The sequence below is a fragment of the Mesoplodon densirostris genome, chromosome 8 (genome assembly GCF_025265405.1).
Source record: "Mesoplodon densirostris isolate mMesDen1 chromosome 8, mMesDen1 primary haplotype, whole genome shotgun sequence".
NCBI lineage: Eukaryota > Metazoa > Chordata > Mammalia > Artiodactyla > Ziphiidae > Mesoplodon > Mesoplodon densirostris.
The window spans coordinates 7,603,529-7,616,543 of NC_082668.1; the positions used below are offsets into that span (position 1 = coordinate 7,603,529).

General features: G+C 45.3%; 1 protein-coding gene across 1 annotated transcript in view; it reads right to left on the reverse strand.

Annotated features, from left to right (window-relative positions):
* Positions 1–5,635: 5,635 nt before the first annotated feature.
* EFHD1 (EF-hand domain family member D1) overlaps positions 5,636–13,015 on the reverse strand; it is a 40,419-nt gene continuing 33,039 nt past the window's right edge. The window contains exon 4 of the mRNA XM_060106495.1: positions 5,636–6,941. Within this exon, the coding sequence (XP_059962478.1) occupies positions 6,807–6,941 (135 nt within the window). The 3' untranslated portion in view covers positions 5,636–6,806. The remainder of the gene's footprint in view (positions 6,942–13,015) is intronic.

Here is a 13,015-nt window from a genome sequence, read left to right on the forward strand (position 1 = left end):
TGAAGAAGGGAGGAAGCAGAAATTTGTAAGTGGATAAAAAAGGAGGATGGATTCATCAGTGGAGAGGGAAGGACCACTCAGATTGGTACCCCAAATAATAGTGTTGGGTACACAGCTGAAAAGCAAAGAGAAAACACAAGGAAGAGAGTGTGGGAAGAGAGCAAGCCAGAGAGCACAGCAAACATCAAGGAAAAGCTGCTCAGATGATAACTATGGAAACAGATCCATGTTTATGTTTGAAAACATTTTTTATTATAAAAGTACTTGCATATTTTAAATTATTTTTTTTTAATTTCCAACCTCCAGATGTATACCAAGAAAATTAAATCGTAAAAACTATCTTGCAATACAGGTGAATGCCCCACGATGTGTCCCAAAATGTTATTCGTTCTCTCCTGAGTCTTGCATATTTCGGATTTCATACTTTCACTGTCCTAAAGAGTTTCCACATGCATGTTCAACTGCTCTTCTCACTTTCTTTCTGGTCAGAGAGTCCCCTCTCTTTGTTAGTAACTGTTATTAACAGTTGCAGTAGGAAAGCAGTGCATGTTTACAGTATGAAATTTTTTTAGAGTTCAAAAATATATAAAGGAAAAAATTTAAATCCCCCCCCAGACCTACCCAGGACCCTTAGGTTCTCTCCCCTTTCAAGTAACCCACTGGTAACAATTTCTTGTATGGCTTTCTCCAAAATGTTGTATAAATAACAAGCATGATGTACTTCTTAGTTCTCAGCACCACCAAGAGCTGAGGATACAAGCAGTTTGACCCAAAATCTACTTGGCCACTGACCTCATGCAGCTTAGTTGACATGGGCAGAGACATGGCTTTATATCTCTCACGTAAACCCAAACAAAACACCTGAGCAGTAGTGTGCATGCTGCTCAGCTCCTGGCCTTTTTCCAAGCATATGCCATGGGGTCCTCCACATCCTTTTCATTGGCTGCCTAGCAGTGATTATTTACATGGATGTATCATAATGCACTTAACTGACCCCCTGTTGATAGACATCCTGATTGTTTCCATTATTTTTGCTAAAACAAACAATGCAATATCAAGTATCCCTTTAAATATACCCTTGTTCATGTTGCTATTTACCTATAGGATAAATCCCCAGAGGTAAAAATCCCTGGGTCAAAGCTCATGAGTATCTCTGCGGCAGACATCTGCCATTCTTTTGCAACTGTTCTGCATCTGAAGTATGTTCCCATGTTTGGGGGAAATAAGCATCTTGGTGGGAGACAGACCTCACCTCCCCTTACAGAAGACAAATTGTCCAGATCCTAACCCTTCCCATCTCCAACACGTGGGCGTGGGGCTGGACTCAGCCTCAGACTCGGAGTCTGGAGTAAGCACCTGAAGAAGCAGACACCCCAGAGTTCTTATCAGCCAGGGCAGGGGCACCAGGCCTGGCTTGTTCCCACGGCGTGCTTTCGGCTGTAGTGCCCAGCCACCTGGCCTCCTGCCTGTTTTCTTAGCCTGGTCCCCCAACCCCGCTAGTGATTCTGCGAGTTCCTCCTTGTCTTTTCAATCAATTCTCCTGCTGCTGAAATCAGTCCGCTTAGATTCTGTTACTTGTAATTAAGAACCCTGACTGATTCTGTAGTAGCCAGCCTCCACGATGGCTCCCAATAATTCTGACCAGTCGGGCTGACCTGTGTAACCAGTAGGATATTATGGAAATGACAGAACGTGCTTTATTTATTTATTTATTTATTTATTTATTTATTTTGGCTGCACAGGCTCCTCGTCACGGCGTGCGGACTTCTCTAGCTGCAGTATGTAGGATCTTAGTTCCCCGACCAGGGATCGAACCCAGGCCCCCTGCACTGGGAGTGCAGAGTCTTAACCAATGGACCACCAGGGAAGTCCCAATAGACCATGATTTCTGAAACTTGGTCTTAAAAGACATTGCAGCTTACCCCTTTCTTGTATCACTTACTTTGAGGGAAACCAACTGCTATGCTGTGGGGACACTCTAGCAGTCCAGTGGAGAGGTCCACGTGGCAAGTAACCAAGGCTTCTGGCCAACAGCCAACACCAACTTGTAAACCACATGAGTGGTGGATGAGATCTTCCAGCCCCGGTCAAGCTTTTAGATGGTAGCAGCCCCAGTTGGCGTTTTGACTTCTCATGAGAGACCCTGAGCTAGAACCCAGTGAAACCACTTCTGACTTCCTGACCCGCAGAAACTGTGTGAGATAATAAATGTTAATTATTGTTTTAAGCCACTAAGTTATGGGATGATTTGTTAAAGCAGAAATAAATGACTAATACAAATGCCATTTAAAATTTTAACAGTCTACCAAATTGTCCTTCCAAAGGACAACAGCAACGTACTCTCCCACCAATACCATGTGGCAGAGTACCAAAAGCGATTGGTTTTGGAAAGGAGAGGAAGGGAGCAGGGAAACTGACCCCCGATAAGGTCCCTCCGATAAGGACCCCCAATAAGTGCCTCCCTAAGTTGTAGAATTGTAAGTTGGCCCCCTAGAACCAGTTGGCCTCCCCCACAACCAGTCAGGCTGGTGGGTAGGGATGTGGCCAGAATCTGGTCTGGTGTACAAGCAGGGTCAGCGAGGAGAAATCTGAGCAGGGATAAGGCCACAGGCGTCAGGTCACATGATCAGGCCAGGAGGGCTCAGCAAGTGTCAGCTGCAGGGGTGTGGCAGGTGAACAGGCAGCTTGGCAGAAATCTCTCCAGGCTGGTTGGGAAAGGAGACTCAAAAAAACAGAGGAGCTAGGTGAGTGGGCATCTGGGCTTGGGGCCAAGGCAGCAGCCCGGACTGAGCGTTTCTGGGCCACCCTGGCCTGGAGTCCCTCGCATGTGACTTTAAAGACCCAAGGCTCAGAAGGAGACAGAATTGTAGCAGTGCAAGGTAGAAGACAGAGAGGGGACCCGTATGTCCTGAGCACTAAATATATGCCAGGGATGGAATCTGCCAGGTAGACAATCACCATTCCCATCTTACAGAAGAGGAAACGGAGGCTCAGTGAGGCTACGTTACTAGCCTAGTATCTGATGGCAACTCCTATTACATCACACAGTCTCCAGGGCAGAGGCAGAATTGATTTGTTTGTTGGTGTTCCCTATTTCTCAGTCAAAGGGGGGCCCTTGGGGAGTTGACTCATCACCTTTCCAGTGAGACAGATGTCCACGCAATCTCTGCTGTCCTCTCTTTCAGAGCTGTCCTCTCAGGCTAGGCTCCCATGTCAGGTGCTTAGAGGTCCCTGAGTCAGTGGCAGTGGTCTTCCCTTGCCCATCTCTGTCTGCTCCAACAAAGCTGGTACGTCCTTGTGAAACAAACAGGCATGTGCGGTGGGAGTTTGTCACATGCAAGGCAGCATACTAGGCCCACAGCAGTGGGTGAGGCAGTTTCTGCCCTTCAAAGAGTCCGTAGTCCAAAGAAGGAAGAAGAGAAGAAAAGAGAAGGGTACTGCATAATGTCATAAGGATTACCATAGAGAAAAACCTAGGGTGAAATGGGAACCCTGAGAAGGGGCACTTGGGCTGCAAGCATTAAGAAAGCTTCCTGAAGATAATCTCTTAGCTGAGTCACAAACAATGAGAAATAGTTTGCCAGGGGAAGGGAGGGAGTGCCAGGCACAGGGAACAGCATGTGCAAAAGTCTGGAGGAGTGGCACTTTCTAGGAACTGCTAGGTATTGCATATTCCGGGAGTGTACCATTTGGAAGGGAGGGGGAAGGGCAAGAGATGAAGCAGCAGGCGGTAAGCAGGGCCCAGATCCTGAAGGTGGGAGAGATGTTAGCAACGGTCCTCAGTTTACTAAGATTATTCTAACGGCAGTTTGGACAGTCAGGGCAAAATGATGGCAGGGAAACCAGTTCAGACGCCACTGTAGAGAACCAGGAAAGAACCAATGAAGGCCATGGCCGTGGAGATGGAGGATGGGAACTGTGGGTAAGAAGCACAAAGGGAACACTATCTATAGGACTTCACGACCAAGAGGGGGCAAAGAAGTGCCGCCTCTGGTCTTCGTAGTTCCATAACCCAATATTTGTCCATTTTTTTCCCTTAAGTTCTTTTTTTTTTTTTTTTTTGCTGTACGCAGGCCTCTCACTGTTGTGGCCTCTCCCGTTGCGGAGCACAGGCTCCGGATGCGCAGGCTCAGCAGCCATGGCTCACGGGCCCAGCCGCTCCGCGGCATGTGGGATCTTCCCAGACCGGGGCACGAACCCCTGTCTCCTGCATCGGCAGGCAGACTCTCAACCACTGCGCCACCAGGGAAGCCCCCTTAAGTTCTTTTGTGTTACATTTTCTATCACTTGCAATCAAGAGGTTTTAGCTCTTACATGGCTCTAGTCGTCCACAGAGGGAAATGGACATTTGAAGTAATTATACCGTTGTCTCCATTCCTTCCTTCCTTCTTTTTTCTTTTCTTTTTTTTTTTTTAATTAATAGATTTTCTTTTTTGGAGCAGTTTTAGGTTACAGAAAAACTTAGCAGAAAGTTCAGAGTTTCATAGACCCCTCTCCTCCCTCCCCCTCCAGTTTCACCTATTATTAATATCTTGCACTAGTGTGGTACATTTGTTACAACCGGTGTGCTCATATTGGCACATTATTATTAACTAAAGTCCATAGTACCATTAGGGTCCACTCTTTGTGTTATACATTCCATTGGGATTTTGACAAATGTATAATGACCATTATAGCATCATTTGGAATGTTTCACTGCTCTAAAAATCTCCTGTTCATCCCTCCCTCCCCGCCCTAACCCCTGATAACCCTAATCTTTTCACTCCCTTCATAGTTTTGCCTTTTCCAGAATTTCATATAGTTGGAATCATATACAATGCAACCTTTCCAGATTGGCTTCTTTCACTTAGCAATATGCACTTAAGTTTCCTCCATGTCATTTTGTGACTTGATAGCTCATTTCTTTTCAACATTGAATAATATTTCGTTTTATCGCTGAATTATTATTCCATTGTATGGATCGACCACAGTTTGTTTATCCATTCACCTGTTGAAGAATACCTTGGTTGCTTCTAAGTTTTGAACTATGAATAAAGCTGCTATCAACATTCGTGTGCAGGTTTTTGGGCGGACAAAGTATCTCAGCTCATTTGGATAAATACCAAGAAGCACGATTGCTGGATTATATGGCAAGAGTCCCTCCATGCCTTTTTCATATCCACTTCCTCTGGTGGGGAGGTTGGGGTGACCGTACATGGAAGAAGGATGCCTGTGAATTGTAGGTCTTAGGTTTGTGCAGAAACAGAAATTATTCTCCCTGGGGAGCTAAGGGTGTTCTTTTAGGCCAGGGGTCCTTACCTAGGTCCCCTAAATACCCTGGAATTATACATGGGAGGGAAGGGTCATTGGCCCTCATCAGAGTTTCAAGGGGTCCAGGCAGCAAGAGAAATTAAGCTGCAGATTTTACCTGCAGCTGAAAGAATCCTCAGTGATGGGAAGGGCAAGAGTAGCTGACAGGCAGCCTCAGTACTCAGAATGCCCCAGAGTGAAAGCCAGACCTCTAATCACCACTTCTAACTCTACTTCGGGGACTTGGTGTAAAACAGGAGGCTAGGCTGGATGTGGCCCCCACAGAAAACACCCTTCTCTCCCCTCCAATTCACAGAAGACGAGAAGCACATTGATGTGATGGCAAAGTCCATTTGCACTGTTTATTTAAAAAGAACAGCCGTAAGGTAAAAATGCAGATGTTTTCTTTTTTGTAGAGACAGCAGGTAAAAAAGAGAAGAAATAAATATGATGTTAGAAATTCTTTTATAAAATACAAAAAAATCCCCTGATATTTGTGAGCAATCCCAAGAACTCATAACATATAAAAAATTATGCTGAAGAACAGCTTCACCTCAGCACCTTAGAGCAGAGGTTGGAAACCAGCTAGATGGTGAGGATGGTCGTGACTTTTGGGATTTGGAAAGGCTCTAGGTTTGTCACTTGGGAATGTCAGGGGTCTACTGTAATATAATTTGCATAAAGTCAGAGTTAACAGGAATTCTTCTACTCATTAATATTACTTATAATCATTCTTTCATTCTTACAGTTAAGTAGCACAGTATTTAAGGGTAGGAAAAAAAGGCTGAAGTGGGAAGAGGAATGAAAAGGATAGATATAGGGGGAATGTTAAGAGAACAATGTTAAGAGGAGAAAGGGGATGGGAAGGAACAGAATCTTCTATCCTTTCACTATGTTGTGTCATCTCAGCAGCATGCCGTGCCCCCTGTTGGAGAGGGGATAGGGAGTGGTCCAGCCTGGCCTGCCTTAAACCTCACCATCATCAGAGGACAGAAGATGCAAAAGCACCCGGCAGGATCAGGCTAAGAATGAGAACAGGGAAGTTGGATGAGAAACAAAGGAGAGAGGGGCATGACGGGAAGAGGCACAGAGAAAGGATTACTCAAGAAAATGGGCAGCATTAACATCGTAGGCCTCCAGGGACTATCTCCTCTGAGGACCACCAAAGAAAGAAGTATCTGTACAAATTAATACAGCAGACCACTCTGATGTGGAGTGGGAAAGAGACAAGGAAAAAGTAAAGGTTGCCAAGTAGAGGCACATTCCGGCTACAGAGAAGCGCAGAGGAAGGCGAACAGGAGAGGGACTTGTGGGGGGCAGCTGGAACCCCTGGGAGGGGCTCCCAAATGGGGATGAGAGCCGCCCCCTGCCACCCCTATGAGGTTAAGGAGTTTGCGCTGCGTGGTGGTTGTGAAGGCTTGTTGGGGCAAAGGGTCAGCAGGGGCGAGGATGCCCGGCCAGCTCTCCCCGGGTCATCTGTGAGGCACAGCTGTGGCCAGAGGTCAAGGTCAGCTCAACTATGTACTGAAAGCGGCCTTGAGTTCCCGGAAGGCTGCCTGGCGGAGCCTCCTCTTCTCTTCCGCCTGCTTCCGCTCATCTTGCTCTGCTTTTAGCTCCGCTTCAAACTTACTGGCAGAGTTCAAGGCTTGGACCTGCAGAGAAACAGCGAGGACAGACCAACAGAGTGAGAGAGGAAAGAGAAACCTGCAGAGGGAGCAGCCCATCAGACAGAATTCGCTTGTCTCCAGCCACGTGACCTGGGAACCTGGTCCTGTTGGGGGCCTGACCCCCGCCCAATACTCCCTTCCCTTGGTCTTCCAGCATTTTCTTTCTAACAGCGAGGACACCGTCACTTTATTTGCTGCTGTGTTACACATGCCCCTTCCTATCTGCTGGGGTTGGCTTTTCCACCTCAGCTTCTTTTTCAGGATACCCCTAACATCCACACCGATTGCCCACTTCTACTTTCCACCTTTAATTTCACAATAATATTCTTTAGTTCTAGGGGAAAACAAAAACCAAATGAGCTTCCTGCAGGCATTTCGAATAGGATTGCATCAATCTGCCTGTGGCAGAGGGATATCTTTATAATGTACAGTTTTCCCTGAATGACTCAGTTTTCATTCAGTACTGGTTGTTTTGGGTTTTTTTAATGTTACCGACTAAAATTTTCAGCTTTCTCTGAATCAATCCTTCCAAATTTACTTCCAAATACTGAATGTTTTTTGTTGGCATTGTGAATGGGATATGAATCCATCTTCAATAATACAGTATCAGCTAAATCCATCTTATCCTCTATTCTAGGACTGATTCTTTTTTTTTTCCTCTCTGTGTGTCTCATCAATTTTGTAGAATTTGCAAACATGTTGGGCATGTACATTATTTTTAATAAAGACTGCTAAACTGCTCTCCAAACAGCTGCTCCAGTTTGCACCCCACCATCACGGAATGCAAGCGCTCATTTCCCAACCTTACCAATGCTTATCATTAACCTTTTTCCTGTTTGCCAATATGACAGGCAAAAAAATTGGCACCTTCTATTATTTCCTCTTTGGTGAATTAGCCATTTGTATGCTTTGCCCATTTTTCTATTCAGTTGGTTTTTTCTTTTCCTTTAATTTGCAATTCTTTACATAATTTAGGTTTAGCCCCCTATTATATACTTTTCTTCACTTACTTTTCTCTAGTCTTTTGTTTGTCTTTTAACTTCAAGGTATCTCGGGTCATACAAATATTTAAATTTTGATGTCATCAAAAATTTCAACAGAGACTGCTCTTTCTTGACTCTGGCAAGAAGTCCAGGTTGGAGTTTACTATCTACCCAGCCTCCCCGAGCATCCATAGAACCCTACAACCAGGGTTCACACTCCCATTCTCTAGTGTGTTGGCCTCGCCCTAGTTTACTTTCTAACCCGAAAAGGATGCCTGACCGGTCTTTGCAACACACCTGTCACAGTACCTCCAACTCCCAGGACCTGCACTTCTTTTTTTTAGGACCTGAACTTCTGCCTGACACACTTCACCTCTCTTCTCCCAGTCTGCCAGGTGCTGCCCTTGGACCAAGGACTTTGTTCCTGCTTGCAGGCTGAGAACGTGTTTTGCTTAGAAGTTTCACAAGGACGGTGTCTGGACCCTCTGGGAGGTGAGGATTTCCAGTTTGGCCTGGGCCTTCAGTAAAGCTCAGCCCTCCTCCTCCCATCTCTTTCCCCATAGCGGTCATCCGAACAGCCGCAGCCTTAAAGGATCCTGCCACTCTCAGCAGCCCACCTCCTCCCTCATTTAGAAAACACAGAGGAATGCAGTCCGTCCACTCTGGACTCCTCACCCACCCATTTTATCCTTCCCCCTTTCCCTATGCTTCTGGAAGTGAGACCCTGGGCGCTTCATTGAACATCTCTAGGCTCAGAGGTGTACTGGCTGGTACCTGCTTGCAAGCCAGTTGTTTGATTTTCAGGAATTTTATGAGCTGGTTGTTAAATATAGCCATTGTTAGGGATTTCCCCGGTGGTCCAGTGGCTAAGGCTTTGGCTTCCAATGCAGGGGGTGCAGGTTTGATCCCTGGTTGGGGAGCTAAGATCCCACATGCCTCACAGCCAAAACACCAAAACATAACAAACAGAAGCAATATTGTAACAAATTCAGTAAAGACTTTAAAAATCGTCCACGTGAAAAAAAACTTAAGGGACTTCCCTGGTGGCACAGTGGTTAAGAATCCGCCTGCCAATGCAGGGGGGGCATGGGTTTGATCCCTGGTCAGGGAAGATCCCACATGCTGCGAAGCAACTGAGCCTGTGCACCACAATTACTGAGCCTGCGCTCTGGAGCCCGTGAGCCACAACTACTGAAGCCCGCGTGCCTAGAGCCCGTGCTCCGCAACAAGAGAAGCCACCGCAGTGAGAACCCCGCGCACCGCAACCAAGAGTAGCCCCGGCTCACCGCAACGAGAGAAAGCCCGCGCACAGCAATGAAAGACCCAACACAATCCAAAAAAGTTTATAACAAAAAAATCTTTAAAAAATATAGCTGTTGTTAAAAATTAGATTTATATACTTTCACAATTAAATAAATTATATTACAAACAAAAGTAATACATACTTAAAAGTCATCACTTCCTGATTATTTTACTACACTTTACTATTATTTGTGTTCTTGAGGTTACCTACGTCTGTTATACCTCTAAGGTGGAAATCCTATATGATGACATGCTACCATGAATCTTCCCAACTCCGCGTTCAACAGCATCCTGTTGGTAGCTTGAAAGCAACCCCAGTGGGAGTATTTACATCTTGGAACAACTATGCTACAAACAAGGGTTTGATTATTGTTTCATTGACTGCCTAGACAATCTTTTCTTAAGAAAGTGATGGAAAAATATTTAAAATGTTTTTAAGTTTTAAGTTTAAACTTAAACATGTGTAGTGTTTGTAGCCTTTACATTGTGAATAGCTCCAAGATGGAGAGAATGTTCTTCCAATATTTGGAAACTATTATCAAATTCAGTGAAGATGTTGTTCACGTCATTGATGAATGAATGAAGTTCTGATATATGTCCTTTCACTTTTTTCTTAGAAATTAATTTTAAACAAAATACCAACCAACATTCATGTTGGAATTACATTTTTTTTTTTTTTGGCTGCACCACACAGCATGTGGGATGTGTTAGTTCCCCAACCAGGGTTCGAGCCTCTTGTCCCTGCATTGGAAGCACAGAGTCTTAACCACTGGACCACCAGGGAAGTCCCCAGAACTACATTCTTTTGTCAGTTGCAATCATAGGCTGCCGACAGATGCAAGAATCCAGCAAAGGGGGATTCCTGCTCTGTCCAGGGGTTAGGACTCCTCCGCACTTCCACTGCAGGGGGCACAGGTTAGATCCCTTATCAGGGAATTAGCCCCCACTCACCGCAACTAGAGAGAGCAGCGCACAGCAACGAAGAACCAAAGCAGCCAAAAATACATAAAATAAATAAATTTATTTTTAAAAAAAGAATCAATAGGCTATATGGAATCTACAATTAAAATAGTATATATTTTATTATTTGCAAATTGTGTGCTACATATCTTTTATATCTTCAAAATATATTTATAATAAACTTAGGCATATATATATACACAGTTTGTCCAGACAGCCATTTGCTTAACATTTATCAACAAACCACTGTCTAAGTTTCAATCTCCTCATCTGCAAAGTGGGTCAGTAACACCTACCTCCAGAGTGATTATGTGAGCATTAGATAACACATGAATCTGAAGCGCTCAGCAGAGGGTCTGGCCAATCGTCAGTGCTCACATGTTTGTCAGTCACCCCACCTGCCCATTCCTGGCCAGGTCAGAGGAGGCTTGGGGGCCCTTGCAATTACTTCACTTGGGCTCCTCCTTCTCCACATTAAAAGTCTACCTCATCTCTTGATTCTGTGATCTCCAAGTCCTTGTCCCATCAATCACCCCTTCCTTTTTTTTATCTTCATGTTTTCTTCTCCCTGGATCACTTCCCTGTGACATAAAAACACACCAACATCTATCTTCCCTAGGCTTTAAAAAGAAACCCCAAAACTCAAGTTCTTTCCTGATCCTAAGCTACCATCCGCACTTTGTCCAGGTCCCCTCTGCCAACCTTCTAGACAGAAAAGCAGCCCTCAGGACTCCTTCCCCCCAGTTCCCACTCACCTCTTTACCCTGTTACAATCTGCCCCCCACAGTGAACCTCGTCTCTCAAAAATCTCCACTGACCCATTTTGCTGGACCCAAGACCTCTGCTCTGGCCTTATCTGATTCAATCTCTTCTTGAAATTGCTCCTGGCCTCCAAAATAGCATTTTTTCCAGGGTTTCCTTGTATCTCTGGTTACTTCCTTTCCCACAGTCCAGTCACCATTACATTCTACCCTTGGTCAATTCCCTCTAGTTCTCGGGTTTCAGCTTGTATCTCGTGAAGATAGATAGCTCCTGTGGTCTGTGTGGCTGAGTGTCCATGAAACATCCATTTCCTCCTTCTTTCTTTCTATGAGATGCTCCCCTGGCACATGGCCCAAGGGTCTAGGGGAGACTGACCTCACCCCTGGGCTCGAGGAGCGAATCCAATCAGGGTAGATGCTCCAGCCCTTGCCAGCAGTCGGTTCAGGAGTGGACAAGTGTGGAAGAGATTATTCCATGACCCTCAGTATCTAGTATGCTCATCTTCCTTAGTAGCAGAATTACAACTGGGCACGTGGATCCCCAGGAAAAATAAAGGCATTTTGTAGCCTCCCATTTAGCTGGGTGTGGCCAAGTTCTGTCCAATAGAACCTGAGCAGAAACTATTAGCAAACAAAAGGCACAAGGTCTTTCTTTTTTACTGTGTCTGCAGACAATCGTAGTGAGAAATACTAGAAAGAAAAATACCTAATCTAAAGAGGCTTGGGTAGCAGGGGCACTAAGACAAACCCAACAGTGTACCCTTCCGATGAAGGGGCCTGAAGTCACCTCGGACTTAACAGTAAAACCCAGCTGACCACTCTTCCTCCATAAACCATTCACATTCACAGGCATGGGTCCTGTCTTGATTCTTTTAAACATCAACCCCTGGCCACACAACTCCAATAACCTCGTGACATTACACTTTCCACCTCCAATCAAGTGGTCGTAAATACTGAGAGTTCTAGGGAGTTGGGGATTCATCCTTATCTTCTCCCCAGCCCCTTTGTCATGCTCTTCATCGGACCTGCAATTCTTCTCCAGCCATCTACGGAGGCTTCCCTGAGTCCAGCCTCCCCCGGGGCAAGTCTGTCCCCATAGTGCCCACGGCTGATCCCATCAAGGCCCTGCTCTCCAAGCCTGGCTATGCACTGCATCCACCTGCAGAGCCCAGGTAGAGTTGGGTGAGGTCTGGGAAGCTGGTTGGCAGATAATTCTGGTGATCAGCAGTCTGCGGAAGGCCTGACCCTCAGGGGAGCCCAGAGCTTCCTGTCCAACTGCATCCAGTATGGACAGAGGCCAGCCTCCAGACACTCCCCCCGCCCCCCGCCATGCCTTGGAGCCTTTGCTCTTGCTGTTTCCACAGCAGGAACGCCTTCCCTTCCCTGATTGCAAGGTGAATCCCCATTCATCTCTGAACATCTGTAGCAAATGTCAGCTCCTTTATGGCCTCCTCCCAAACTTGGGCAATAATTCCTTCCATTCGTCATTCATGCAAACATTTCCTGAGGGCCATTATTAGTCAGGCACTGTAATTACAAACATAACACACCTGCCTTTGAATCTGTGGGTGAGGAGGCAGACGTATAAACACAAAAAATTGTATTGTTATTCTTTTCATCTTTTCTCCTTGTTGTAAAAATAATGCACACACATTATAAAACCTTACAAAATTATAGAAAATAAGTTCCTCTGACATCACTATTACTAATACTTTAGTATATAATTATCCAGGTTGTACTTAACTATTTAATGAAATTGGGTTTCAAACATACTGTTTTGCCTAATTCATTCGGGAAATCTGTCCACACATAAATGCAGCTGCATCTCATTCTTTGAGAGCTGCAGGGTGTACAAATGTGTGGGTGTACCACAGTGGACTCAATTCCCTGGTAGTGGAAGTTTGGGCTATTTCCAATTTTCCTCTGTTATAACAATACTGTAGGAAAATCCTTGTCTATGCATCTATGTGCATTTTCATGAGTATCTCTGAAAGATAAAATCCTTAAGGCAGATTTCCAGAGGTGAAGGATATGAAATGTTAACAGCTGGCCC